This window comes from Stigmatopora argus, chromosome 4 (assembly GCF_051989625.1).
Source record: "Stigmatopora argus isolate UIUO_Sarg chromosome 4, RoL_Sarg_1.0, whole genome shotgun sequence".
Taxonomy (NCBI): Eukaryota; Metazoa; Chordata; class Actinopteri; order Syngnathiformes; family Syngnathidae; genus Stigmatopora; species Stigmatopora argus.
The window spans coordinates 21,621,754-21,648,674 of NC_135390.1; the positions used below are offsets into that span (position 1 = coordinate 21,621,754).

The window sequence follows — 26,921 nt, forward strand, 5'->3', positions numbered from 1 at the left end:
AATGTTTAAAAATGACAGTTTTGGAAGCTTATAAAAAAAAAAAGGTTGCAATGGCAGAAAAAGGAGAGCTGATAGTTTTGTAATGGAACTTCCTGAAATTTCAAGATTAGTGGCGCAAGAAGGGAAGAAAACTAGCGAGTGAGCACAACAACGACAAAAGAAGACAACTTGATTCTCAATCTAAGGTACGTTCAAGATTTCTTTCAAATATATTAATTAATTTCCTCACTTTACCTTCTTAAGTTAATTTCCTCACCTTAGCATCGAGTCACGTTAGCATTTGAACTCATTTTGTATATCTGTTAGCAAGATCAAGTAAAAAAAAATGCTATTATTTTGCCTTCCCAACTCATGCCTTTATCCATCCAATAGTATTTTTTATGGCATTAAACAAGTTTCTAGCTTAACAAGATTTGCGGGGGGGTGCTGGAGCCTACCCCCTTGAATGGGCAGCCAATCGCAGGGCACAAGGAGACAAACAACCATTCATGTGAATACAATTTCGAGTGTTAGCCAGCTAGCCTAGCATGCATGTTTTTTGGGATGTGGGAGGAAACCAGAGCACCCGGGGAAAACCCACGCAAGCCCGGGGACAAAATCCAAACGCCACACTATAGTGAGAACCCATCTGGGTTTGAACCCACGACCCCAGAGCTGTGAGCCGAAGGTGTTAACCACTTAACCACTGTGCCACCCCATCAAAATTTAAACTATGAATGAACGTTTTTTTTCATATACTGATAATGCCCAATGATTGGATGTCTAATTGTGGTAAACTAGCATAATATTTGGACTTGATTAATTTCGTGTGTGTGTGTGTGTGTGTATGTTTTCCAATTTAACAGGAAAATCTTCACGCTTGGCCGGACTGCCGTCCTTAAAGTCTGCCTTTAGGATGTTCCTTCTTGCCTGGGCCAGTCTGTTCTACCACGTGGGCGTCTACGCAGGTCTGACATCAAATATTAGCGTGAATATTTTAACGAACTAAAACAAAACCTGAATACAGTAATCCCTCGATTATCGCGGTTAATGTAGACCAGACATGGTCGCGATAAATGAAAAACCGCCAACTAGGGTCACCCCAATTTAAAGAGAAAAAATAATATTTTTTTTATAGTCATAGTAGCAAGCGGAGGACGGGGGCGTGGCTTCGGCTTGCGAGTTTCAACGTGGATTTTTACATTTTTATGATTTTTTTAAAATTTATTATTATTATTTTTTACTTCTGTGCTAAATTCTAGTAGCAAGCGGAAGACGGGGAAAATTATTTATTTTCTTTATTTTTTTGTTTTACTTCAGTGCGGAGTCGTACTAAAATCCACGCTGAAACTCGCAAGCGGAAGCCACTCCCCTGTCCTCCGCTTGCGAGTTTAGAGCGTGGAATTTCCCATTTTTAGGAACTTCCAAAAAAAATGTAATTAACAAAAAAATTATTTCCCCCGGAAAACAAACCGCGATGTCGTGAAGGCGCGATATTCGAGGGATTACTGTAAATCTGCTGTGCTTAAATCTCAAAGGCCACGTTGAAGTGACACTACACTGTTTTGTTTATTTTTTTTGCTTCTACTTTTTCCATAATCTGTGTGTAGCACTTCAAACTTTGTCTTTATGTATAATCCGATAAATTACCATTTACAGTAATACCTCGTTTATCGCGGGTAACAGGTTCAGAGACCTGCAATAGGTTAAAAACCGCAACATGGCGACAGTGTTTTTATGATGTTTCTATTATTGTTATTTGGACTTTTAAATCCTTTTCTTAAGTATAATTCATGACACTACGGCTCACTATTCCCGCAAAAAAACAGTGAAGAAAAACATTTAATACTAAATAAAATCGGATAAAAATTCCACTGTACTTTGTGCTAAAATAGTTAGCATGTCAGGTCGCGATGAAGTTTTAGCACCGAGTGCAAGATTAAAAAAAATCATTGCTCCCCTAGTGGCCAGTAAACCACTCTACAATTTTGACATGCCCCCCATTTCATGTTTATATTATTGTTCATACACTATAAATTTTGATAGAAATTCAAGCTACGATAATTGAGGCGCAAATTTGCGAGGTATTACTGTAATGTAACATTCAAGTACATCTGTTTACCCGTGACCGGACTTTTCGTCGAAAGACGTTTGGTCGACCGGACGTTTGGTCGACCCGACGTTTGGTCGAGCGGACGTTTGGTCGAGCGGACGTTTGGTCGAGCGGACGTTTGGTCGAGCGGACGTTTGGTCGAGCGGACGTTTGGTCGAGCGGACGTTTGGTCGAGCGGACGTTTGGTCGAGCGGACGTTTGGTCGAGCGGACGTTTGGTCGAGCGGACGTTTGGTCGAGCGGACGTTTGGTCGAGCGGACGTTTGGTCGAGCGGACGTTTGGTCGAGCGGACGTTTGGTCGAGCGGACGTTTGGTCGACCGGACGTTTGGTCGACCGGACGTTTGGTCGACCGGACGTTTGGTCGACCGGACGTTTGGTCGAGCGGACGTTTGGTCGAGCGGACGTTTGGTCGAGCGGACGTTTGGTCGAGCGGACGTTTGGTCGAGCGGACGTTTGGTCGAGCGGACGTTTGGTCGACCGGACGTTTGGTCGACCGGACGTTTGGTCGACCGGACGTTTGGTCGACCGGACGTTTGGTCGACCGGACGTTTGGTCGACCGGACGTTTGGTCGACCGGACGTTTGGTCGACCGGACGTTTGGTCGCCGGGTTCGCGCGCTGTCAAATTATGAGTTTACCGTTGATATTTTGATATTAGATATTTAGATATTAAACTCACTCTCTCATGATTATAATTTTGAGAGCTGGTTTCGACAGTAACAACCGGCGACCAAACGTCCGGGGACCAAATGTCCGGTCGACCAAACGTCTTTTGACGAAACGTCAGAGTACCCTGTTTACCACATTACTGTGTATACATACGTATGTTGTGTTTCTGTTTAGAGTCTAGCGCACCCAAAAGCCACGCCCCCTGCCCCACCGGCTTCTGCATCCATCTTAGCCAAACTTTTATCGTGTCCGAAGTGGGACTTTGCGCCGTCATCCCTTGCTCCTACACCGCCGTCGACTTCGTACCGCGGAGCATCGTGTGGTCCAAGTGCCCCCCATCCGGAGTCAGATGCACCGATGCGCACATCATTTTCCACTCCAAGCAAGACAGCAAAGTACAGGAAGGCTACCGGGACCGAGTTCGGATGCTGGATGACGCCGCGAGTGGCTGGAACTGCAGCATCATCATCAACGACCTGGAATCCTCCGATTCCGGATCCTATAGACTGAGGGTGAACGGCCTATTCCGGAATCGGACGGATGGCTATAATTTCCCCCAGCAAGTGGCGCTCAACGTAACGGGTATGGAAATTCCGGAATGGCTCGAATGCAACATCAATTATCATAATAATGAATTTAAACCTGTAGAAGAATACACTAACAAAATACTGATATTAGATATTTTGCGGACCAGTGGTGAAGTGGTTAGCGCGTTTGGCTCACAGTTCTGGGGTCGTGGGTTCGATGACCCTGGGGTTGTGTGGGTTTTCTGCGGGTACTCCGGTTTCCTACCACGTTCCAAAAACATGCATGCTAGGCTAACTGGCTAACAGACTAAATTGTGTTCGTTTTAAATTTGTTTTCTCGTGCCCTGCGATTGGCTGGTCACCGATTCGGGGTGTCCCCACCCCGCCTGGTGCCTGTAGTTAGCTGGGATAGGCTCCAGCACCCCCACACGACCATTGTGAGGATAAGCAGTTCAGAAAAATGAAAGGGCTAGCTAGGCTAACAGTCTAAATTGCTCCTCAGCTACAAGTGATTGGCTGCTTGTCTCCTAGTGCCCTGCGATTGGCTGGTCATCGATTCGGGGTGTTCCTATAGTTGACTGGGATAGGCTCCAGCACCCCTCGCGACCCTTGAGGATAAGTAGTCCCGAAAATGAATGAATGAATAATGGACATGAATGAATAACACTCATTACACTTTATTGTAGCTTTAAAAAATGTATTTTAAAAGATAGAATAAAGTGTAATTCCACATTAACCCAGTGGATGGCAGTAGCGCGCTCACTAAAACATAATCAACAATAGCAACAAAAAGAATGGATGCAATTAAGTCTCTAGTTACAAATAAAAAAATCTAAAATTTAATTTATTCTTAATTGTTAAAACTCTAGTTTAACAATGATACATTTTGTTATTATTTATCAGTTTTCTAGTTTGTTGTTTGTACTATATACTTATGTTGTTGACGAATGATCAGCCCTAGTGGTCACCCGGAGAATCGCGATTTCCCCCCCCCTCATTACCTCTTTGTTATTTCACGGCATTTGTTTGTTTGTTTATTTCATGTCTTCCGGGATAGGTCTGAGTCAGAAACCCACCATGACGGTCCACACGACGAGCGACGGCGAGGCGGCCACACTCACCTGCGAGGCTCCGGGACGCTGCTCCGGTCACCGCCCGGTCTTCAGCTGGGCGTGGAAAGGAAGCGGCGACCCTGACGACAACTCTCGGACCGGAGTCTCCAACGTGACGAGTTATTTGAGTACGCTGGTGTCCCCGTTCATGAACCATTACCGGTCATCTTTGTCCTTCAACCCTTCCGGTCAACAACACGGACGTGAAATCACTTGCAAAGTTTCCTACTGGAGGAATATTGTTACAGAGAAGACCACCATGCTCAACGTGACATGTGAGTGGCACCTGTTGTCGAATCGCAATGCATTGTGGGATGCGCACGACTCCTCTCTCCAGCTGAATCAAATTTACCGTAAACTATATACAAATCGCACCAGCCAAAAAGCACACACACACACATTTATATATATATATATATATATATATATATATATATATATATATATATAATGTGTATATATATATATATATATATATATATATATATATATATATATATATATATATATATATATATATATATGTATACCCACACATATACATGTGTATTTTTTGGCTGGTGCAATTTGTACATAATTTACGGTAAATTGGATTCACACACACACATATTTATATATATATATGCATACATATATATATATATATATATATATATATATATATATATATATATATGCATACATATATATATATATTTATATATATATATATATATATATATATATATGCATACATATATATATATATATATATATATATATATATATGCATACATATATATATATATATATTTATATATATATATATATATATATATATATATATATGCATACATATATATATATATATATATATATACACGTACACACACAAACGTCGTACTGGAGTATAAGTCGCATTTTTGGAAGGGCATTTTTATTTTATTTTATAGAAATACGTTGAAATGACATTAATATAATGTAATGGAGAACAATTGGCTAAATAGGCATTAACATAATATAGATCGTTATATCATATATATATATATATACAAACATGAACAGGAAGAAAGATTTTAGAATGAACACGGAAATGACCCAAATATAACTCATTGCCTGCCATTGACATTGATAGACGTCCAATCCCTTTTAACTGGCAAGGGCGAATGAACGTTGGACATCTAGCGACGTCAATGGCTTTAATAAGGAAGTGACCCAAAATTGTCCCAAAAAATACAAGTCCCATAAGAACCCTAAAATTAAGACGGATATCAACCAAAATGAACTCACTCAAAGGTTCTTTTCATTCAAACTAGCCGTCCAATCGTTCGTTCATTCGCCCCTCCCGCTCAAAAATGGCATTTTCTCCCGCAGATATGAAGCCACCAACCATCTCAGGTCCAACAACGGTAAAGTCAGGCGCCGCCATGGTGCTTCGGTGCCAAGTGGACAGCTTCCCACCCGTGGCCGTGGCGTGGAAGCTCCCCAATCCCAACCCGACCAATCTCCAATGCCAACACCGGACCGACGCCACCATCACCAGCGCCGTCCTGGTCATCCCCAACGCCACCACGGCACACTCCGGTCGCTACGAGTGCGTGGCGGCTAACTACACCGCGCACGCGGACGTGAGGGTGACGTGTGAGTGGTGATCAATCACATCAAATATATCTTTTTGTTTTCATTTTTAGAATTTTTGGCTGATATACAGTGGGACCTCTACTTACGAATGTTTTCTACTTACGAATGTTTTCTACTCACAAATGTTTCTACTTACGAATGTTTCTACTTACAAATGTTTCTACTTACAAATGTTTCTACTCACGAATGTTTCAGGTTACAAAACCCCTCGATATGCAAATTACTGTTCTGATATACAAAAAGATTTCACCAGTTCGCGCGTGGGGCTCACAGTTCCGTGGTCGAGGGTTCGATCCCAAGTGGATCCTCCCCTGTGTGGAGTTTGCATGTTCTCCTCGGGCTTGCATGGGTTTTCTCCGGGTACTCCGGTTGCCTTCCGCATCCCAAAAACATGCATGCTAGGCTAATTGTATGCTAAATTACTTTAGCCAAAAGCTAGGAGGCCCGGCAGACGAGTGGTTGGCGTGTTGGCCTCACAGTTTAGGGGTCCTGGGTTTGAATCCAGGTCATTCCACCTGTGTGGAGTTTGCATGTTCTCCCCGGGCTTGCATGGGTTTTCTCCGGGTACTCCGGTTTTTCCCACATCCCAAAAACATGCATGCTAGGCTAGATGCTTAACAGTCTAAATTGTGTTAGTGTAAATGGTTGTTCATAACCTTGTGCCCTGTGATTGGCTGCCCACTAATCGTTAGCTGGCATAGGCTCCAGCACCCCCCGTGACCTTTGCGTGGGTAAGCGGTTCAGAAAATGAATGAATGAAAAGATCCAAGTCACGAAATCCCCCCAAATGTAAATAAATTTCTCATATCCGTTATTTTATTTTGAAATTGTCACGGTAGCATTGCGTCCTGGTTGAAAATCTCACAAGTAAAAAATGTTTTTTTTAGTTTTTCGAATATGGTTGAAGCAAAGTTGTTTTACAAGTTTTTGATTAATTGCTATTTTTTCTTATCTCGTATTTCCGCATTTATTTTGACAGGGTTTGCCGGAATCCTGCACGGCTCTGGATGTTTCCTACGGGACCGAATCTTGACCTGTGTGTGCGTCAGCGGCGGGGTGCCGAAGCCCAAACTGACGTGGCGGACCCTGGAAAACAAGACGCTCTTCAACGCCACCACCGTCATTTCTGGCGACGACGTAAACAGCACCGTCAAATTCATCGACCACGACGGCACCCTCGCCGACGTCGAGTGCGTCAGCGTGCAGGAGGACGAACGCGACCAGAAAACCTTTCGTGTTCAAAAACTATCGGCGGAAGGTAAGAAAGCTTAGAATTTTTAAACATTCAAATTGACTGTATGACTCGAGTTGTGGCATTGGTTCACTTCCTGGTTAGTTTGACATCACTTCCTGTCCAGTTTGGGGCATTCCAGGTCACTTTGTAGCCATTTTGGATCAGTTTCCGGTTCATTTTAGGTCATTTCTGGGTCACATACTATAGATTTCAAGCGTAACTTTTCCAACGGTGCTTTCCATGCTTTGTCAAGCTGTATTGATGTCCATGTATACAGGCCACAATTCATTCACAAATAGGAGCTAGCTGGTAGCTAGCGTAACTTTTCCAACTGTGCTTTCCATGCTTTGTCAAGCTATATTGATGTTGATGTATACAGGCCACAATCCATTCGCAAATAGTAGCTAGCTGGTAGCTAGCGTAACTTTTCCAACGGTGCTTTCCATGCTTTGTCAAGCTGTATTGATGCCGATGTATACAGGCCACAATCCATTCACAAATAGTAGCTAGCTGGTAAATAGCATAACTTTTCCAATGGTGCTTTCCATGCTTTGTCAAGCTGTATTGATGTCAATGTATACAGGCCACAATTCATTCACAAATAGGAGCTAGCTGGTAGCTAGCATAACTTTTCCAACGGTGCTTTCCATGCTTTGTCAAGCTGTATTGATGTCGATGTATACAGGCCACAATCCATTGGGTGTATTGACAAAATAACTAGTACATATCCCAGCAGTCACTGCGCAGTACTTTGTCTACAGGAAAATAGTAGAGTCGGTGTACCCTATCAATTGATTCATTTTATTTTATCGTGATAACAATTTTAGTATTGGTCCATATATAAAGCGCACTGGATTATTTGGCGCCCTGTCTATTTTGGAGAAAATTTAAGACTTTTATGTGCACCTTATAGTCGTGAAAATACGGTAATACTCACATATATAATAATAAATATCCCAGAATAACCCCAACAGAAGGGCAACTTTTGTTTGCTCATAAAATCTTGACGATTACATCAATTATTTTATAGTACTGTCGCCTTATTTCGTATTATTAATAGTTGTATGGTCACTCCTCCTCATTCAAATCTCGTATTTTCTTCCTATTTTAAATCGATTCTCGCCATTTTCCAACATATTCCAACAAGAACTCTTTCCGATCTAATGAAACTCCAAATTATTCTTAATTAATTATTCTGAATTTCCAACTATGTTCATAAAAAATATTTTCTTTACTATCCCAAGGCAAGAAAAGTTTCCTTACCAGTTTGAGTCTGGACGCCTTCATCGCTTTTTTGTGCGGAGCCTTGCTGTCCGCCATCTTGTGTTGGTTATTCCGGAATTGCTGCAGGTGCTCCGCCTACTTTCTCTATTCCTGCTTTTTATTTTTTGGACATACTGACAACAGTTTTGCTCATTTTCATGCTTAGGAATCCAAAAAAGAACTCTGGGAGTCTGGAAATGGAGGTCGTGGACGCGCCAGAGGTCCGACGGGTTCAGAGTTCGAGTCCATCCGGCGTCCATTTTGAAGCCGACGCCCTTTCTCGTCGGGAGCACGGCCTCGAAAATGGCGGCGAGGTGGAGTACGCCGACATCAACTTCTCCGCCTTGAGGAAAAACGACAAGAGGGAGACGGCGACCGATCGCCAGGCCACCGAGTACGCCGAGATCAAGACCAAGGAGGATGGCGACCGGTCGCCGGGCGGAAACGGCGGAGAGCAAAAAACGGATGATAGGACACCAGGCGATGATGATGAGGAAGAGGAGGCCTTGTACTCAAACGTGGAGCAAGCTATGATTGGGTGATTTTTTAACTTTACGTAGCACAAATGAAGGTTACAGTAATCCCTCGAATATCGCGGCTTCACGACATGGCAGATTTTTTTTCTAGGGGATTTTTTTTTAAATTTTTTTTTTTGTAAGTTCATAAAAATGTGAAAATCCATGCTGAAACTCGCAAGCGGAAGCCACTCCCCTTTTCTCCGCTTGCTACTAGGACTCAGCACAGAAGTAAAAAAATAAAAATAATATATATATATTTTTAAAGTTCATAAAAATGTAAAACTCACAAGCGGAAGCCACTCCCCTTTCCTCCGGTTGCTACTAGGACTCAGCACAGAAGTTATATATATATATATATATATATATATATATATATATATATATATATATATATATATATATATATTTTAAAATTCATAAAAATGTGAAAATTAATGCTGAAACTCGCAACCGGAAGCCACTCCCCTTTTCTCCGCTTGCTACTAGGACTCAGCACAGAAGTAAAAAAAATAATAATAATATATATATATTTTTTAAAGTTCATAAAAATGTAAAACTCACAAGCGGAAGCCACTCCCCTTTCCTCCGGTTGCTACTAGGACTCAGCACAGAAGTTATATATATATATATTTTTAAAGTTCATAAAAATGTGAAAATCCATGCTGAAACTGGCAAGCGGAAGCCACTCCCCTTTTCTCCGCTTGCTACTAGAACTCAGCACTGAAGTAAAAAAATATATACATTTTTTAAAATAGGGGTGACCCTACTTTGCGATTTTTCGTTTATTGCGGCCATGTCTGGTCGACATTAACCGCGATAATCGAGGGATTACTGTAGTTTTCAAACCATTGTGCAGTGTTCCCTCGCCATTTCACGGTTCGACTTTCGCGAACTCCGTGCATGGCGGATTTTCTCTATTAAAAAAATATTACAGTAATAAGTGCTAGCTTGCAAAACGTTTACCGGTGGCCCCCCAAAAAATGTACCGTATTGTTAGGAAACATGTTTGTAAACAGACTAAATGGTAATAATTTGCAATAAGAGTTTATTCATTTGAAACCCATTTTGTAACCCAATTTAATTTCATGACACACATGATTTAATCTTTTGAACTGACTTGAATTGATTCCTTTGATTATTATTATTATTATTATTATACAAGTATAATGAGATTTAAAACCCCACCACGAAGTGCACAAACAGCGACAAACAAACAGACAAATAAATGATAACAATAAATAAATGAGTAGGGAAGTGCACAAAAAATAACAATAAACAAAAAAAATAATCAATGATTAATAGCAACAAATAATAAATAACTAATCAAGACATAAGTAGTCAACCTAATAAGTAAGAATAACAACAACAAACAAAAAGATAAATGATAGAAAATAACAATAATAAAATAATAATAATAAGTAGTCAACAACATAAATAAGTAGGGAAGTGTACAAATAAAAACAAACAAAAAATAATCAATGAATAATGACAACAAATAATGAATAAATAATCAACAAATAAGTCATAAATAAATCAGTAGCCAACATAATAAGTAGGAATAACAACAAACAGATACATTATTTAAAAAATAAAGAAATAAATTAGCACAGAAGTAAAAAAACAATAATAATATTTTTTAAATAATAATAATAAATAAATAAGTAGTCAACAAGTAGGGAAGTGCACAAATAACAACAAACAAAAAATAATCAATGAATAATGACAACAAATAAATAAATAAATCAAGAAATAAGATAAATGATAAAAAATAATAATAAATAAATAAGTAGGGAAGTGCACAAAAACAACCACAAATGAAGAATAATCAATGAATAATAACAAATAATAAATAATCAACAAATAAGTCATAAATAAATCAGTAGCAAACATAAGTAGGAATAACAACAACAAACAAACAGATAAATGATTTTTTTTAAAGTAGTCAATAACAGAAATAAGTAGGGAAGTGCACAAATAACAACAATAAACAAAAAACAAAGAATAATGACAACAAATAAGGAATAAATAATCAACAAATAAGTCATAAATAAATCAGTAGCCAACATAAGTAGGAATAACAACAACAAACAAACAGATAAATGATTTAAAAAAATGGTATAGTCAATATGAATAAGTGGTCACATATCTCAATTATCTCCATAAACAACAGATTGAAATATGTTTAAGTATGATCCAAATAATTGTCTAACACACACACACTTATTTTTTATGTCTCAAATGTTCATCTAATTTGACTTTCTGACTGAGGAATAACAACAACAAACAAACAGATAAATGATTAAAAAAATTAAGTAGTAAAGTAGGGAAGTGCACAAATAACAACAAACAAAAAATATCAATGAATAATGACAAATAATTAAAAAATAATCAAGAAACAAGTCATAAATAAATCAGTAGCCAACATAATAAGTAGGAATAATAACAACAAACAAGCAAAAGGTTAAATGATTTAAAAAATATATATAGTCAATATAATAAGTAGTAGTCAATATGAATAAGTAGTCACATTAATTTTCTCCACAAACAACAGATTGAAATATAATAACACCGATTTAATTATGATCCAAATAATTGTCTAACACACACACACATTTATTTTTGGTTTCTCAAATGTTCATCTAATTTGACTTAGACAGGTAGATGCATTATTAAAATAACAGCTAGATACTTTATCAAAATAATGTATTCACATGAGCGCGTTTGTCATTTAACCGGATTAACCGATATCGAATTACAGCTGGGATTAAGTGAAAGGACGCTCGAAGTACACAAAGTAAAGAGACGGACGGCAACAGGTATTGAATCACTTTTATTGAATTGAACTGCCATTAAAACGAAACGCAACCCGTCTATTTGTTGCTCAAGGGCCCCAATCTTTTGATGCGTTTCCAGATTTCCTTCATCTTCAGCCCGTAAATGATGGGATTCAACAACGGATTGTACACTAATATTTGCAGGCTCAAAATGAGGCGCAGAATTTTGGACAACTTGATCTCCACCACAGCCACCAACGTGTCAAGGATAATAAAAAAGGTGAACAGGATCAAAACCATCACGTGCGGTAGACACGTTTCGACGGCTTTGGCGCGAACTTCCCCGCGGCTGCGGAACGCCACCCGGAAGATCCTGACGTAGGTGAAGAGGATGAAGACCATGGGGAGGAAGACTACGTTGATGATGCCGAAGAAGCTCAGCACCACCACATACGTGGGTTTCTTGCTGTGAACTTTGGCCACCGTGGTGTTGCAAAAAATCCCCTCTAAAACCAAGCCGATGAGTTTTTGTCTGGACTGAAGGATGATGGCAACCGAGATGAAGCAGGCAGGGAGGAACCAGGCCAGGGCCAAGTAGACGCACACCCGCGTTTTCCCCATCACGATGGCGTACTGCAGCGGTTGGCAGATGGACACGTAGCGGTCGTACGCCATGGTGGTCAGGAGCATTAAATCGGTGGCGGCCAAGCTGTAGAAAATGAAAACCTGCAACAGACACCCCGAGTAGGAGGCGACCTGTCGGCGGGAGAGGACGTCTACCATGAGTTTGGGGTAGACGGTGGTGCTGAACAAAATGGAGTTGAGGGACAACGCCGCGATGAAGACGTACATGGGCTCGTGGAGGCTGGGGTGGATCTTCACCACGTAGATGATGACGCAATTGGACGACAAGATCAGGAAGTAGAAGAGCACCCACAGCGAGAAGTAAAGGTAGCGGAACGTCTCCAAGTCCACGTAGCCGCCGAGGACCAGCGTCGTGGTTCCGTTCCATGGCGGCATGGCGGGGGTGCTTGCGACGGGTAGATGAAGATGTTGGGTGAAGAACGGGGGGGGCCCGATGGCTGGCGATTGGTCGTCAGGGCGGCGAGGTGTTCCTTATCTTTGCTCCGAAGCCCCGCCCCCCAAGGTGGGATTCTGACGGCGAGCGATGTTGATGGGTGATGCAAGGTTAGGAAATTGAAGAAAAACAATGGTGTTTTTTTTGCAATTTTTGCATATTTTACCTAGCTGGCTCTCGAGCCGCATGCGGCTCCCGATTGTAGCTCTTTGCTACTTAGCATTTTTTGTGTATACTGTGGTTCTTCCCCGTTTCATGTTTTTCTTGTTTTTATTCTGTCTTAAACATAGGTGGTCCGGTGATGAGTGGTTAGCGCGGCGGTCTCGCAGTTCGGGGGTCGTGGGTTCGAATCCAGGTCAGTCCACCTGTGTGGAGTTTGCTCGTGGCCTGCGTGATATTCTTGCAGGTACTCTGGTTAGCTTCCACATTCCAAACACAGGCATGCTAGGCTAATTGTATGCTAAATTGCTTTTGTTAAAAGCTAGGAGGCCCAATGGACGAGTGGTTGGCCTCACAGTTCAGGGGTCGTGGGTTCAAATCCTAGCTACTAGGACTCAGCACAGAAGTAAAAAATAATAATATATATATATATATTTTTAAGTTCACAAAAATGTGAAACTCGCAGGCGGAAGCCACACCCCTTTCCTCGGCTTGCTACTAGAACTCAGCACTGAAGAAAAAAATATATCTATATCTATATCTATATATATATATATATATATATATTTTAAAGTTCATAAAAATAAATAATCAAGAAACAAGTTGTAAAGAAATCAGTAGCCAACATAATAAGTAGGAATAACAACAACAAACAAACAGATAAATGATTTAAAATGAATAAATAAATTAGTATAGTCTATAATAAGTAGTAGTCAATATGAATAAGTGGTCACATATTTCCATTATCTCCATAAACAACAGATTGAAATATGATAACACACACACACACACACACACACACACACACACACACACTTATTTTTGATTTCTCAAATGTTCCTCTAATTTGACTTGGCAGATGTACTTAATGAACAGATGCATTATTAAAATAACAGTTAGATACTTTATCAAAATAATATATTCACATGCTCTCACGAGCGTGTTTGTCATTTAACCGGATTAACCGTTATCGAATTACAGCTCGGATGAAGTGAAAGGACGCTCGAAGTACACAAAGTAAAGAGACAGACGGCAACAGGTATTGAATCACCTTTATTGAATAGAACTGCCATTAAAACGAAACGCAACCCGTCTATTTGTTGCTCAAGGGCGCTAATCTTTTGATGCGTTTCCAGATTTCCTTCATCTTCAGCCCGTAAATGATGGGATTAAACAACGGATTGTACACTAATATTTGCAGGTTCAGAAAGAGGCGCATCATTTTGGACAACCTGATCTCCACCAAGCCCACCATGACGTCGAGGATAATAAAAACGGTGAACAGGATCAAAACCATCACGTGCGGTAGACACGTTTCGACGGCCTTGGCGCGAACTTCCCCGCGGCTGCGAAAGGCCACCCGGAAAATCCTGACGTAGGTGAAAAGGATGAAAACCATGGGGAGGACGGCCATGTTGGTGATGCCGACGAAGCCCAGCGCCACCAGGTGCATGGGGTTCGAGCAGTGAACTTTGACCACCGTGGTGTTGCAAAAAATCCCCTCTAAAACCAAGCCACAGAGTTTTTGTTTGGACTGAAGGATGACGGAAACCGAGACGTGGCAGGCGGGGAGGAGCCAGGCCAGGGCCAAGAAGACGCACACCCGCGTTTTCCCCATCAGGGTGGCGTACTGCAGCGGTCGGCAGATGGACACGTAGCGGTCGTACGCCATGGTGGACAGGAGCATTAAATCGGTGGCGGCCAAGCAGTAGAAGATGAAAACCTGCAACAGACACCCCGAGTAGGAGGCGACCTGTCGGCGGGAGAGGACGTCCACCATGAGTTTGGGGTAGACGGTGGTGCTGATCAAAATGGAGTTGAGGGACAACGCCGCGATGAAGACGTACATGGGCTCGTGGAGGCTGGGGTGGATCTTCACCACGTAGATGATGACGCAATTGGACGACACGATCAGGAAGTAGAAGAGCACCCACAGCGAGAAGTAAAGGTAGCGGAACTTCTCCACGTTCACGTAGCCGCCGAGGACCAGCGACGTGGTTCCGTTCCATGGCGCCATGGCGGGGGTGCTTGCGACGGGTAGATGAAGATGTTCGGTGAAGAAGGGGGGGCCCGATGGCTGGCGATTGGTCGTCGGGGCGGCGAGGTGTTCCTTATCTTTGCTCCGAAGCCCCGCCCCCGAGGTGGGATTCTGACGGCGAGCGATGTTGATGGGTGATGCAAGGTTAGGAAATTGAAGAAAAACATGGTGTTTTTTTGCCATTTTTGCATATTTTAACTAGCTGGCTCTCGAGCCGCATGCGGCTCCCGATTGTAGCTCTTTGCTACTTAGCATTTTTTGTGTATACTGTGGTTCTTCCCCGTTTCATGTTTTTCTTGTTTTTATTCTGTCTTAAACATAGGTGGTCCGGTGATGCGTGGTTAGTGTGGCGGTCTCGCAGTTCAAGGGTCCTGGCTTCGAATCCAGGTCAGTCCTCATTGTGTGGAGTTTGCATGTTCTCCCTGGGCCTGCGTGGGTTCCTTGTGGGTATTCTGGTTTCCTTTTCCACAATAATTACTGTGGTTCTTTGCCTCGTTTCATGTTTCTCTTGTTTTTATTCTGTCTTAAACCAGGTGGTCCGGTGATGCGTGGTTAGTGTGGCGGTCTTGCAGTTCAAGGGTCCTGGGTTCGAATCCAGGTCAGTCCTCATTGTGTGGAGTTTGCATGTTCTCCCTGGGCCTGCATGGGTTTCTTGCAGGTACTCTGGTTTCTTTCCACATTCCATAGACAGGCATGCTAGGCTAATTGTATGCTAAATTACTTTAGCCAAAAGCTAGGAGGCCCAGCAGACGAGTGGTTAGCGTGTTGGCCTCACAGTTCAGGGGTCCTGGGGTCAAATCCAGCTCAGTCCACCTGTGTGGAGTTTGCATGTTCTCCCTGGGCCTGCATAGGTTTTATCTGGGTACTCGGGCTTCCTCCCACATGCCAAAGACAGGCATGCTAGGCTAATTGTATGCTAAATTACTTTAATTAAAAGCTAGAAGGCCCGGTGAACGAGTGGTTGGCGTGTTGGCCTCACAGTTTAGGGGTCCTGGGTTTGAATCCAGGTCATTCCACCTGTGTGGAGTTTGCATGTTCTCCCTGGGCTTGCATGGGTTTTCTCCGGGTACTCTGCTTTACTCCCACATCCCAAAAACATGCATGCTAGGCTAGATGCCTAACAGTCTAAATTGTGTTAGTGTAAATGGTTGTTCATAACCTTGTGCCCTGTGATTGGCTGCCCACTAATCGTTAGCTGGGATTGGCTCCAGCACCCCCCGTGACCCTTGCGTGGGTAAGTGGTTCAGAAAATGAATGAATGAAAAGATCCAAGTCACGAAATCCCCCAAAATGTAAATACATTTCTCATATCCGTTATTTTATTTTGAAATTGTCACGGTAGCGTTGCGTCCTGGTTGAAAATCTCACAACAAGTAAAAAATAATAATAATATATTTTTTTAAAGTTCATAAAAATGTGAAAATCCATGCCGAAATTCGCAAGCAGAAGCCACGCCCCTTTCCCCCGCTTGCTACTAGGACTCAGCACAGAAGTAAAAAAATTAAGATATTTTTTTTAAAATCATAATAATAAATAAATAAGTAGTCAACAAGTAGGGAAGTGCACAAAAAACAATAAACAAATAATAAATAATCAATAAATAAGTTGTAAATAAATCAGTAGCCAACATAATAAGTAGGATTAACTACAACAAACAAACAGATAAATGATTTAAAAAATATTTATAATAAATAAATAGTCAACTAAATAAATAAGTAGGGAAGTGCACAAGTAACAATAGACAAAAAATGAATAATGACAACAAATAATAAATAAATAATCAAGAAATAAGTTGTAAATAAATCAGTAGCCAACATAATAAGGAGGAATAACAACAACAAACAAACAGATAAATGATTTAATAAAAAATAAAATAAGTAGTCAATAACATAAAGAAGGAGGTAAGTGCACAAATAACAACAAACAAAAAATAATGACAACAAATATTAAATAAAAAACAAATAATTCATCAATAAGTCAGTAGCCAACATAATAAGTAGGAATAACAACAACAAACAAACAGATAAATGATTTAAAAAATTAAGTAGTAAAGTAGGGAAGTGCACAAATAACAACAATAAACAAAAAATATCAATGAATAATGACAACAAATAATAAATGAATAATCAAGAAATAAGTTGTAAATAAATCAGTAGCCAACATAATAAGTAGGAATAACAACAACAAACAAGCAAAAGGTTAAATGATTTAAAAAAAAATATATAGTCAATATGAATAAGTGGTCACATTAATTATCTCCACAAACAACAGATTGAAATATAATAACACCGATTTAATTATGATCCAAATAATTGTCTAACACACACACACACTTATTTTTGGTTTCTCAAATGTTCATCTAATTTGACTTAGACAGGTAGATGCATTATTAAAATAACAGCTAGATACTTTATCAAAATAATGTATATTCACATGAGCGCGTTTGTCATTTAACCGGATTAACAGATATCGAATGACAGCCTGGATGAAGTGAAAGGACGCTCGAAGTAGACAACAACAGGTATTGAATCACTTTTATTGAATAGAACTGCCATTAAAACGAAACGCAACCCGTCTATTTGTTGCTCAAGGGCGCCAATCTTTTGATGCGTTTCCAGATTTCCTTCATCTTCAGCCCGTAAATGATGGGATTCAACAACGGATTGTACACTAATATTTGCAGGCTCAAAATGAGGCGCAGAATTTTGGACAACTTGATCTCCACCACGGCCACCATGAGGTCGAGGATAATAAAAAAGGTGAACAGGATCAAAACCATCACGTGCGGTAGACACGTTTCGACGGCCTTGGCGCGAACTTCCCCGCGGCTGCGGAACGCCACCCGGAAGATCCTGACGTAGGTGAAGAGGATGAAGACCATGGGGAGGAAGACTACGTTGATGATGCCGAAGAAGATCAGCACCACCAGGAACGTGGGGTTCTTGCTGTGAACTTTGGCCACCGTGGTGTTGCAAAAAATCCCCTCTAAAACCAAGCCGATGAGTTTTTGTTGGGACTGAAGGATGATGACAACCGCGACGAAGCAGGCGGGGAGGAACCAGGCCAGGGCCAAGTAGACGCACACCCGCGTTTTCCCCATCACGATGGCGTACTGCAGCGGTCGGCAGATGGACACGTAGCGGTCGTAAGCCATGGTGGACAGGAGCATTAAATCGGTGGCGGCCAAGCTGTAGAAAATGAAAACCTGCAACAGACACCCCGAGTAGGAGGCGACCTGTCGGCGGGAGAGGACGTCCACCATGAGTTTGGGGTAGACGGTGGTGCTGATCAAAATGGAGTTGAGGGACAACGCCGCGATGAAGACGTACATGGGCTCGTGGAGGCTGGGGTGGATCTTCACCACGTAGATGATGACGCAATTGGACGACACGATCAGGAAGTAGAAGAGCACCCACAGCGAGAAGTAAAGGTAGCGGAACGTCTCCAAGTCCACGTAGCCGCCGAGAACCAGCGTCGTGGTTCCGTTCCATTGCGCCATGGCGACATGGTCGAGTGCCGCCAGGGGTGCTGGCGACGGGTAGATAAAGACGTTCGGTGAAGGACGAGGGGGGGGGCGATGGCTGGTGATTGGTCGTTGGGGCGGCGAGGTGTTCCTTATTTTTGCTGGGGTGACTGAAGCCCCGCCCCGAAGGCGGAATTCTGACGGCGAGCGATGTTGATGTTGAAGAAAAACATGGAGTGTTTTTTGCAATTTTTGCATATTTTCAACGAGCTCTCGAGCCGCATGCGGCTCCCGATTTTGGCTCTTTTTTGTGTATACTGTGGTTCTTTGCCCCGTTTCATGTTTTTCTTGTTTTTATTCTGTCTTAAACCAGGTGGTCCGGTGATGCGTGGTTAGTGTGGCGGTCTTGCAGTTCAAGGGTCCTGGGTTCGAATCCAGGTCAGACCTCATTGTGTGGAGTTTGCATGTTCTCCCTGGGCATGCGTGGGTTCCTTGTGGGTATTCTGGTTTCCTTTTCCACATTCCAAAGATATGTTAGACTAATTGCATGCTAAATTGCTTTTGTTTAAACCTAGGAGGCCCAGTGTACAAGTGGTCGGCGTTTTGGCCTCGCAGTTCAGGGGTCCTGGGTTCGAATCCAGGTCAGTCCTCATTGTGTGAAGTTCGCATGTTCTCCCTGGGCCTGCGTGGGTTTTTCCAGGGTACACTTGTTTCTTTCCACATTCCAAAGACAGGCATGCTAGGCTAATTGTATGCTAAATTACTTTACTTAAAAGGCCCGGTGAACTAGTGGTTGGCGTGTTGGCCTTGCAGTTTAGGGGTCCTGGGTTTGAATCCAGGTCATTCCACCTGTGTGGAGTTTGCATGTTCTCCCTGGGCTTGCATGGGTTTTCTCCGGGTACTCTGCTTTTCTCCCACATCCCAAAAACATGCATGCTAGGCTAGATGCCTAACAGGCTAAATTGTTTTAGCGTAAATGGTTGTTCATCTCCTTGTGCCCACCAATCGTTAGCTGGGATAGGCTCCAGCACCCCCCGTGACCCTTGCGTGGGTAAGTGGTTCAGAAAATGAATGAATGAAAAGATCCAAGTCACGAAATCCCCCAAAATGTAAATAAATTTCTCATATATGTTATTTTATTTTGAAATTGTCACGGTAGCGTTGTGTCCTGGTTGAAAATCTCAAGTAAAATAGATAAATAATAATAATATATATTTTTTAAAGATCATAAAAATGTGAAACTCGCAAGTGGAAGCCACTCCCCTTTCCTCCGCTTGCTACTAGGACTCAGCACTGAAGAAAAAAAATATATATATATATTTTTAAAGTTCATACAAATGTGAAAATCCATGCCGAAATTCGCATGCAGAAGCCACGCCCCTTTCCCCCGCTTGCTACTAGGACTCAGCACAGAAGTAAAAAAATTAAGATATTTTTTAAAAATAATAATGATACATAAATAAGTAGTCAACAAGTAGGGAAGTGCACAAAAAACAATAAACAAATAATAAATAATCAAGAAATAAGTTGTAAATAAATCAGTAGCCAACATAATAAGTAGGAATAACTACAACAAACAAACAGATAAATGATTTAAAAAATATTTATAATAAATAAGTAGTCAACAAAATAAATAAGTAGGGAAGTGCACAAGTAAGAATAGACAAAAAATGAATAATGACAACAAATAATAAATAAATAATCAAGAAATAAGTTGTAAATAAATCAGTAGCCAACATAATAAGTAGGAATAACAACAAACAAACAGATAAATGATTTAATAAAAAATAAAATAAGTAGTCAATAACATAAAGAAGGAGGCAAGTGCACAAATAACAACAAACAAAAAATAATGAATAATGACAACAAATATTAAATATATAACAAATAAGTCATCAATAAATCAGTAGCCAACATAATAAGTAGGAATAACAACAACAAACAAACAGATAAATGATTAAAAAAATTAAGTAGTAAAGTAGGGAAGTGCACAAATAACAATAAACAAAAAATAATGAATGACAAATAATTAAAAAATAATCAAGAAACAAGTCATAAATAAATCAGTAGCCAACATAATAAGTAGGAATAACAACAACAAACAAACAGATAATAGATTTACAAAATTAAGTAGTAAAGTAGGGAAGTGCACAAATAACAACAAACACAAAATAATGAATAATGACAACAAATATTAAATATATAACAAATAAGTCATCAATAAATCAGTAGCCAACATAATAAGTAGGAATAACAACAACAAACAAGCAAAAGGTTAAATGATTTAAAAAAAATATAGTCAATATAATAAGTAGTAGTCAATATGAATAAGTGGTCACATTAATTATCTCCACAAACAACAGATTGAAATATAATAACACCGATTTAATTATGATCCAAATAATTGTCTAACACACACATTTATTTTTGGTTTCTCAAATGTTCATCTAATTTGACTTAGACAGGTAGATGCATTATTAAAATAACAGCTAGATACTTTATCAAAATAATGTATATTCACATGAGCGCGTTTGTCATTTAACCGGATTAACAGATATCGAATGACAGCCTGGATGAAGTGAAAGGACGCTCGAAGTACACAAAGTAAAGAGACGGACGGCAACAGGTATTGAATCACTTTTATTGAATAGAACTGCCATTAAAACGAAACGCAACCCGTCTATTTGTTGCTCAAGGGCGCCAATCTTTTGATGCGTTTCCAGATTTCCTTCATCTTCAGTCCGTAAATGATGGGATTCAACAACGGATTGTACACTAATATTTGCAGGCTCAAAATGAGGCGCAGAATTTTGGACAACTTGATCTCCACCACGGCCACCATGAGGTCGAGGATAATAAAAAAGGTGAACAGGATCAAAACCATCACGTGCGGCAGACACGTTTCGACGGCCTTGGCGCGAACTTCCCCGCGGCTGCGGAACGCCACCCAGAAGATCCTGACGTAGGTGAAGAGGATGAAGACCATGGGGAGGAAGACTACGTTGATGATGCCGAAGCAGCCCAGTGCCACCAGGTGCATGGGGTTCGAGCAGTGAACTTTGACCACCGTGGTGTTGCAAAAAATCCCCTCTAAAACGAAGCTGCAGAGTTTTTGTCTGGACTGAAGGATGATGACAACCGCGATGAAGCAGGCGGGGAGGAACCAGGCCAGGGCCAAGAAGACGCACACCCGCGTTTTCCCCATCACGGTGGCGTACTGCAGCGGTCGGCAGATGGACACGTAGCGGTCGTACGCCATGGTGGTCAGGAGCATTAAATCGGCGGTGGCGAGGCTGTAGAAGATGAAAACCTGGAACAGACACTCCGAGTAGGAGGCGACCTGTCGGCGGGACAGGACGTCTACCATGAGTTTGGGGTAGACGGTGGTGCTGAGCAAAATGGAGTTGAGGGACAACGCCGCGATGAAGACGTACATGGGCTCGTGGAGGCTGGGGTGGATCTTCACCACGTAGATGATGACGCAATTGGACGACACGATCAGGAAGTAGAAGAGCACCCACAGCGAGAAGTAAAGGTAGCGGAACTTCTCCAAGTCCACGTAGCCGCCGAGAACCAGCGTCATGGTTCCGTTCCATTGCGCCATGGCGACATGGTCGAGTGCCGCCAGGGGTGCTGGCGACGGGTAGATGAAGACGTTCGGTGAAGGACGAGGGGGGGGCGATGGCTGGTGATTGGTCGTCGGGGCGGCGAGGTGTTCCTTATTTTTGCTGGGGTGACTCTGAAGCCCCGCCCCCAAGGCGGAATTCTGACGGCGAGCGATGTTGATGTGGAAGAAAAACATGGTGTTTTTTGCAATTTTTGCATATTTTCAACGAGCTCTCGAGCCGCATGCGGCTCCCGATTTTGGCTCTTTTTTGTGTATACTGTGGTTCTTCCCCGTTTCATGTTTTTCTTGTTTTTATTCTCTCTTAAACATAGGTGGTCCGGTGATGCGTGGTTAGTGTGGCGGTCTCGCAGTTCAAGGGTCCTGGGTTCGAATCCAGGTCAGTCCTCATTGTGTGGAGTTTGCATGTTCTCCCTGGGCCTGCGTGGGTTCCTTGTGGGTATTCTGGTTTCCTTTTCCACATTCCAAAGATATGTTAGGCTAATTGCATGCTAAATTGCTTTTGTTTAAACCTAGGAGGCCCAGTGTACAAGTGGTCGGCGTTTTGGCCTCGCAGTTCAGGGGTCCTGGGTTCAAATCCAGGTCAGTCCTAATTGTGTGGAGTTTGCATGTTCTCCCTGGGCCTGCGTGGGTTCCTTGTGGGTACTCTGGTTTCCTTTTACACATTCCAAAGACATGCTAGATAATTGCATGCTAAATTGCTTTCGTTTAAACCAGGAGGCCCGGTGTGCAAGTGGTCGGCGTTTTGGCCTCGCAGTTCAGGGGTCCTAGGTTCGAATCCAGGTCAGTCCTCATTGTGTGGAGTTTGCATGTTCTCCCTGGGCCTGCGTGGGTTCCTTGTGGGTACTCTGGTTTCTTTCCACATTCCATAGACAGGCATGCTAGGCTAATTGTATGCTAAATTACTTTAATTAAAAGCTAGAAGGCCCGGTGAACGAGTGGTTGGCGTGTTGGCCTCACAGTTTAGTGGTCCTGGGTTTGAATCCAGGTCATTCCACCTGTGTGGAGTTTGCATGTTCTCCCTGGGCTTGCATGGGTTTTCTCCGGGTACTCTGCTTTTCTCCCACATCCCAAAAACATGCATGCTAGGCTAGATGCCTAACAGGCTAAATTGTTTTAGCGTAAATGGTTGTTCATCTCCTTGTGCCCACCAATCGTTAGCTGGGATAGGCTCCAGCACCCCCCGTGACCCTTGCGTGGGTAAGTGGTTCAGAAAATGAATGAAAAGATCCAAGTCACAAAATCCCCCAAAATGTAAATAAATTTCTCATATATGTTATTTTATTTTGAAATTGTCACGGTAGCGTTGCGTCCTGGTTGAAAATCTCACAACAAGTAAAATTAATAAATAATAATAATATATATTTTTTAAAGTTCATAAAAATGTGACTCGCAAGTGGAAGCCACTCCCCTTTCCTCCGCTTGCTACTAGGACTCAGCACTGAAGTAAAAAATAATAATAATATATTTTTTTAAAGTTCATAAAAATGTGAAAATCCATGCCGAAATTCGCAAGCAGAAGCCACGCCCCTTTCCCCCGCTTGCTACTAGGACTCAGCACAGAAGTCAAAAAATTAAGATATTTTTTTTAAATAATAATAAAAAATAAATAAGTAGTCAACAAGTAGGGAAGTGCACAAAAAACAATAAACAAATAATAAATAATCAAGAAATAAGTTGTAAATAAATCAGTAGCCAACATAATAAGTAGGAATAACAACAACAAACAAACAGATAAATGATTAAAAAAACTAAGTAGTAAAGTAGGGAAGTGCACAAATGACAACAATAAACAAAAAATATCAATGAATAATGACAAATAATTAAAAAATAATCAAGAAACAAGTCATAAATAAATCAGTAGCCAACATAATGAGTAGGAATAACAACAACAAACAAGCAAAAGGTTAAATGATTTAAAAAAAATATAGTCAATATAATAAGTAGTAGTCAAAATGAATAAGTGGTCACATTAATTATCTCCACAAACAACAGATTGAAATATAATAACACCGATTTAATTATGATCCAAATAATTGTCTAACACACACACACACACGCATTTATTTTTGGTTTCTCAAATGTTCATCTAATTTGACTTAGACAGGTAGATGCATTATTAAAATAACAGCTAGATACTTTATCAAAATAATGTATATTCACATGAGCGCGTTCGTCATTTAACCGGATTAACAGATATCGAATGACAGCCTGGATGAAGTGAAAGGACCCTCGAAGTACACAAAGTAAAGAGACGGACGGCAAAAGGTATTGAATCACCTTTATTGAATAGAACTGCCATTAAAACGAAACGCAACCCGTCTATTTATTGCTCAAGGGCCCCAATCTTTTGATGCGTTTCCAGATTTCCTTCATCTTCAGCCCGTAAATGATGGGATTCAACAACGGATTGTACACTAATATTTGCAGGCTCAAAATGAGGCGCAGAATTTTGGACAACTTGATCTCCACCACGGCCACCATGAGGTCGAGGATAATAAAAACGGTGAACAGGATCAAAACCATCACGTGCGGCAGACACGTTTCGACGGCCTTGGCGCGAACTTCCCCGCGGCTGCGGAACGCCACCCGGAAGATCCTGACGTAGGTGCAGAGGATGAAGACCATGGGGAGGAAGACTACGATGACGATGCCGAAGAAGCTCAGCAGCACCACCAGGTACGTGGGGTTCTTGCTGTGAACTTTGGCCAACGTGGTGTTGCAAAAAATCCCCTCTAAAACGAAGCTGCAGAGTTTTTGTCTGGACTGAAGGATGATGACAACCGCGATGAAGGAGGCGGGGAGGAACCAGGCCAGGGCCAAGTAGACGCACACCCGCGTTTTCCCCATCACGGTGGCGTACTGCAGCGGTCGGCAGATGGACACGTAGCGGTCGTACGCCATGGTGGACAGGAGCACTAAATCGGCGGTGGCGAAGCTGTAGAAGATGAAAACCTGGAACAGACACCCCGAGTAGGAGGCGACCTGTCGGCGGGAGAGGACGTCCACCATGAGTTTGGGGTAGACGGTGGTGCTGAACAAAATGGAGTTGAGGGACAACGCCGCGATGAAGACGTACATGGGCTCGTGGAGGCTGGGGTGGATCTTCACCACGTAGATGATGACGCAATTGGACGACACGATCAGGAAGTAGAAGAGCACCCACAGCGAGAAGTAAAGGTAGCGGAACTTCTCCAAGTCCACGTAGCCGCCGAGAACCAGCGTCATGGTTCCGTTCCATTGCGCCATGGCGACATGGTCGAGTGCCGCCAGGGGTGCTGGCGACGGGTAGATGAAGACGTTCGGTGAAGGACGAGGGGGGGGCGATGGCTGGTGATTGGTCGTCGGGGCGGCGAGGTGTTCCTTATTTTTGCTGGGGTGACTCTGAAGCCCCGCCCCCAAGGCGGAATTCTGACGGCGAGCGATGTTGAAGAAAAACATGGAGTGTTTTTTGCAATTTTTGCATATTTTCAACGAGCTCTCGAGCTGCATGTGGCTCCCGATTTTGGCTCTTTTTTGTGTATACTGTGGTTCTTTGCCTCGTTTCATGTTTCTCTTGTTTTTATTCTGTCTTAAACCAGGTGATCCGGTGATGCGTGGTTAGCGTGGCGGTCTTGCAGTTCAAGGGTCCTGGGTTCGAATCCAGGTCAGACCTCATTGTGTGGAGTTTGCATGTTCTCCCTGGGCCTGCGTGGGTTCCTTGTGGGTATTCTGGTTTCCTTTTCCACATTCCAAAGATATGTTAGGCTAATTGCATGCTAAATTGCTTTTGTTTAAACCTAGGAGGCCCAGTGTACAAGTGGTCGGCGTTTTGGCCTCGCAGTTCAGGGGTCCTGGGTTCAAATCCAGGTCAGTCCTAATTGTGTGGAGTTTGCATGTTCTCCCTGGGCCTGCGTGGGTTCCTTGTGGGTACTCTGGTTTCCTTTTACACATTCCAAAGACATGCTAGATAATTTCATGCTAAATTGCTTTTGTTTAAACCTAGGAGGCCCGGTGTGCAAGTGGTCGGCGTTTTGGCCTCGCATTTCAGGGGTCCTGGGTTCGAATCCAGGTCAGTCCTCATTGTGTGAAGTTTGCATGTTCTCCCTGGGCCTGCATGGGTTTCTTGCAGGTACTCTGGTTTCTTTCCACATTCCATAGACAGGCATGCTAGGCTAATTGTATGCTAAATTACTTTAATTAAAAGCTAGAAGGCCCGGTGAACGAGTGGTTGGCGTGTTGGCCTCACAGTTTAGGGGTCCTGGGTTTGAATCCAGGTCATTCCACCTGTGTGGAGTTTGCATGTTCTCCCTGGGCTTGCATGGGTTTTCTCCGGGTACTCTGCTTTTCTCCCACATCCCAAAAACATGCATGCTAGGCTAGATGCCTAACAGGCTAAATTGTTTTAGCGTAAATGGTTGTTCATCTCCTTGTGCCCACCAATCGTTAGCTGGGATAGGCTCCAGCACCCCCCGTGACCCTTGCGTGGGTAAGTGGTTCAGAAAATGAATGAAAAGATCCAAGTCACAAAATCCCCCAAAATGTAAATAAATTTCTCATATATGTTATTTTATTTTGAAATTGTCACGGTAGCGTTGCGTCCTGGTTGAAAATCTCACAACAAGTAAAATTAATAAATAATAATAATATATATATTTTAAAGTTCATAAAAATGTGACTCGCAAGTGGAAGCCACTCCCCTTTCCTCCGCTTGCTACTAGGACTCAGCACTGAAGTAAAAAATAATAATAATATATTTTTTTAAAGTTC

At 42.1% G+C, this 26,921-nt stretch overlaps 6 protein-coding genes and 1 long non-coding RNA gene across 8 annotated transcripts in view; 1 reads left to right on the plus strand and 6 right to left on the minus strand.

The window, feature by feature from the left end:
- LOC144072669 (uncharacterized) overlaps positions 1-4,694 on the minus strand; it is a 15,671-nt gene extending 10,977 nt beyond the window's left edge. For both annotated transcript variants that reach the window (XR_013299882.1, XR_013299883.1), the window contains exon 1: positions 4,410-4,694. This is a non-coding gene — a long non-coding RNA (uncharacterized LOC144072669). The remainder of the gene's footprint in view (positions 1-4,409) is intronic.
- LOC144072664 (sialic acid-binding Ig-like lectin 5) lies at positions 100-9,133 on the plus strand. The gene is made up of 8 exons (XM_077597836.1): positions 100-185; positions 846-947; positions 2,936-3,343; positions 4,346-4,675; positions 5,754-6,020; positions 7,000-7,278; positions 8,499-8,604; positions 8,684-9,133. Exons 2-8 carry the CDS (start codon positions 896-898, stop codon positions 9,057-9,059), a joined length of 1,818 nt encoding a protein of 605 aa, XP_077453962.1. The 5' UTR covers positions 100-185; positions 846-895; the 3' UTR covers positions 9,060-9,133.
- A 2,246-nt stretch (positions 9,134-11,379) lies between these two features.
- Positions 11,380-12,929, minus strand: LOC144072668 (olfactory receptor 6N2-like). Its single transcript, XM_077597839.1, has one exon. It carries the CDS (start codon positions 12,827-12,829, stop codon positions 11,906-11,908), a length of 924 nt encoding a protein of 307 aa, XP_077453965.1. The 5' UTR covers positions 12,830-12,929; the 3' UTR covers positions 11,380-11,905.
- A 1,158-nt stretch (positions 12,930-14,087) lies between these two features.
- On the minus strand, positions 14,088-16,277 carry LOC144072667 (olfactory receptor 4M1-like). Its single transcript, XM_077597838.1, has one exon. The coding sequence runs from the start codon at positions 15,265-15,267 to the stop codon at positions 14,140-14,142; it is 1,128 nt and encodes a 375-aa protein (XP_077453964.1). The 5' UTR covers positions 15,268-16,277; the 3' UTR covers positions 14,088-14,139.
- A 1,327-nt stretch (positions 16,278-17,604) lies between these two features.
- On the minus strand, positions 17,605-19,393 carry LOC144072666 (olfactory receptor 6N2-like). Its single transcript, XM_077597837.1, has one exon. It carries the CDS (start codon positions 18,803-18,805, stop codon positions 17,660-17,662), a length of 1,146 nt encoding a protein of 381 aa, XP_077453963.1. The 5' UTR covers positions 18,806-19,393; the 3' UTR covers positions 17,605-17,659.
- Positions 19,394-21,172: 1,779 nt separating this feature from the next.
- Positions 21,173-22,373, minus strand: LOC144073526 (olfactory receptor 4M1-like). Its single transcript, XM_077599453.1, has one exon. The coding sequence runs from the start codon at positions 22,347-22,349 to the stop codon at positions 21,228-21,230; it is 1,122 nt and encodes a 373-aa protein (XP_077455579.1). The 5' UTR covers positions 22,350-22,373; the 3' UTR covers positions 21,173-21,227.
- A 2,121-nt stretch (positions 22,374-24,494) lies between these two features.
- LOC144073527 (olfactory receptor 1P1-like) lies at positions 24,495-25,507 on the minus strand. Its single transcript, XM_077599454.1, has one exon. The coding sequence runs from the start codon at positions 25,419-25,421 to the stop codon at positions 24,495-24,497; it is 927 nt and encodes a 308-aa protein (XP_077455580.1). The 5' UTR covers positions 25,422-25,507.
- Between the last annotated feature and the right edge of the window lie 1,414 nt (positions 25,508-26,921).

Excerpts from the sequence above, each read along its gene's own strand:
- LOC144072666 (XM_077597837.1), bottom strand. The coding sequence starts at position 18,805 with ATGCAAAAATTGCAAAAAACACTCCATGTTTTTCTTCAACATCAACAT.
- LOC144073526 (XM_077599453.1), bottom strand. The coding sequence starts at position 22,349 with ATGTTTTTCTTCCACATCAACATCGCTCGCCGTCAGAATTCCGCCTTG.
- LOC144072667 (XM_077597838.1), bottom strand. The coding sequence starts at position 15,267 with ATGGCAAAAAAACACCATGTTTTTCTTCAATTTCCTAACCTTGCATCA.
- LOC144073527 (XM_077599454.1), bottom strand. The coding sequence starts at position 25,421 with ATGGCGCAATGGAACGGAACCATGACGCTGGTTCTCGGCGGCTACGTG.
- LOC144072664 (XM_077597836.1), top strand. The coding sequence starts at position 896 with ATGTTCCTTCTTGCCTGGGCCAGTCTGTTCTACCACGTGGGCGTCTAC. Across the intron at positions 3,344-4,345 it reads AGTGGCGCTCAACGTAACGG|GTCTGAGTCAGAAACCCACC; the intron begins GTATGGAAATTC and ends CTTCCGGGATAG. Across the intron at positions 4,676-5,753 it reads CACCATGCTCAACGTGACAT|ATATGAAGCCACCAACCATC; the intron begins GTGAGTGGCACC and ends TTTCTCCCGCAG.
- LOC144072668 (XM_077597839.1), bottom strand. The coding sequence starts at position 12,829 with ATGCCGCCATGGAACGGAACCACGACGCTGGTCCTCGGCGGCTACGTG.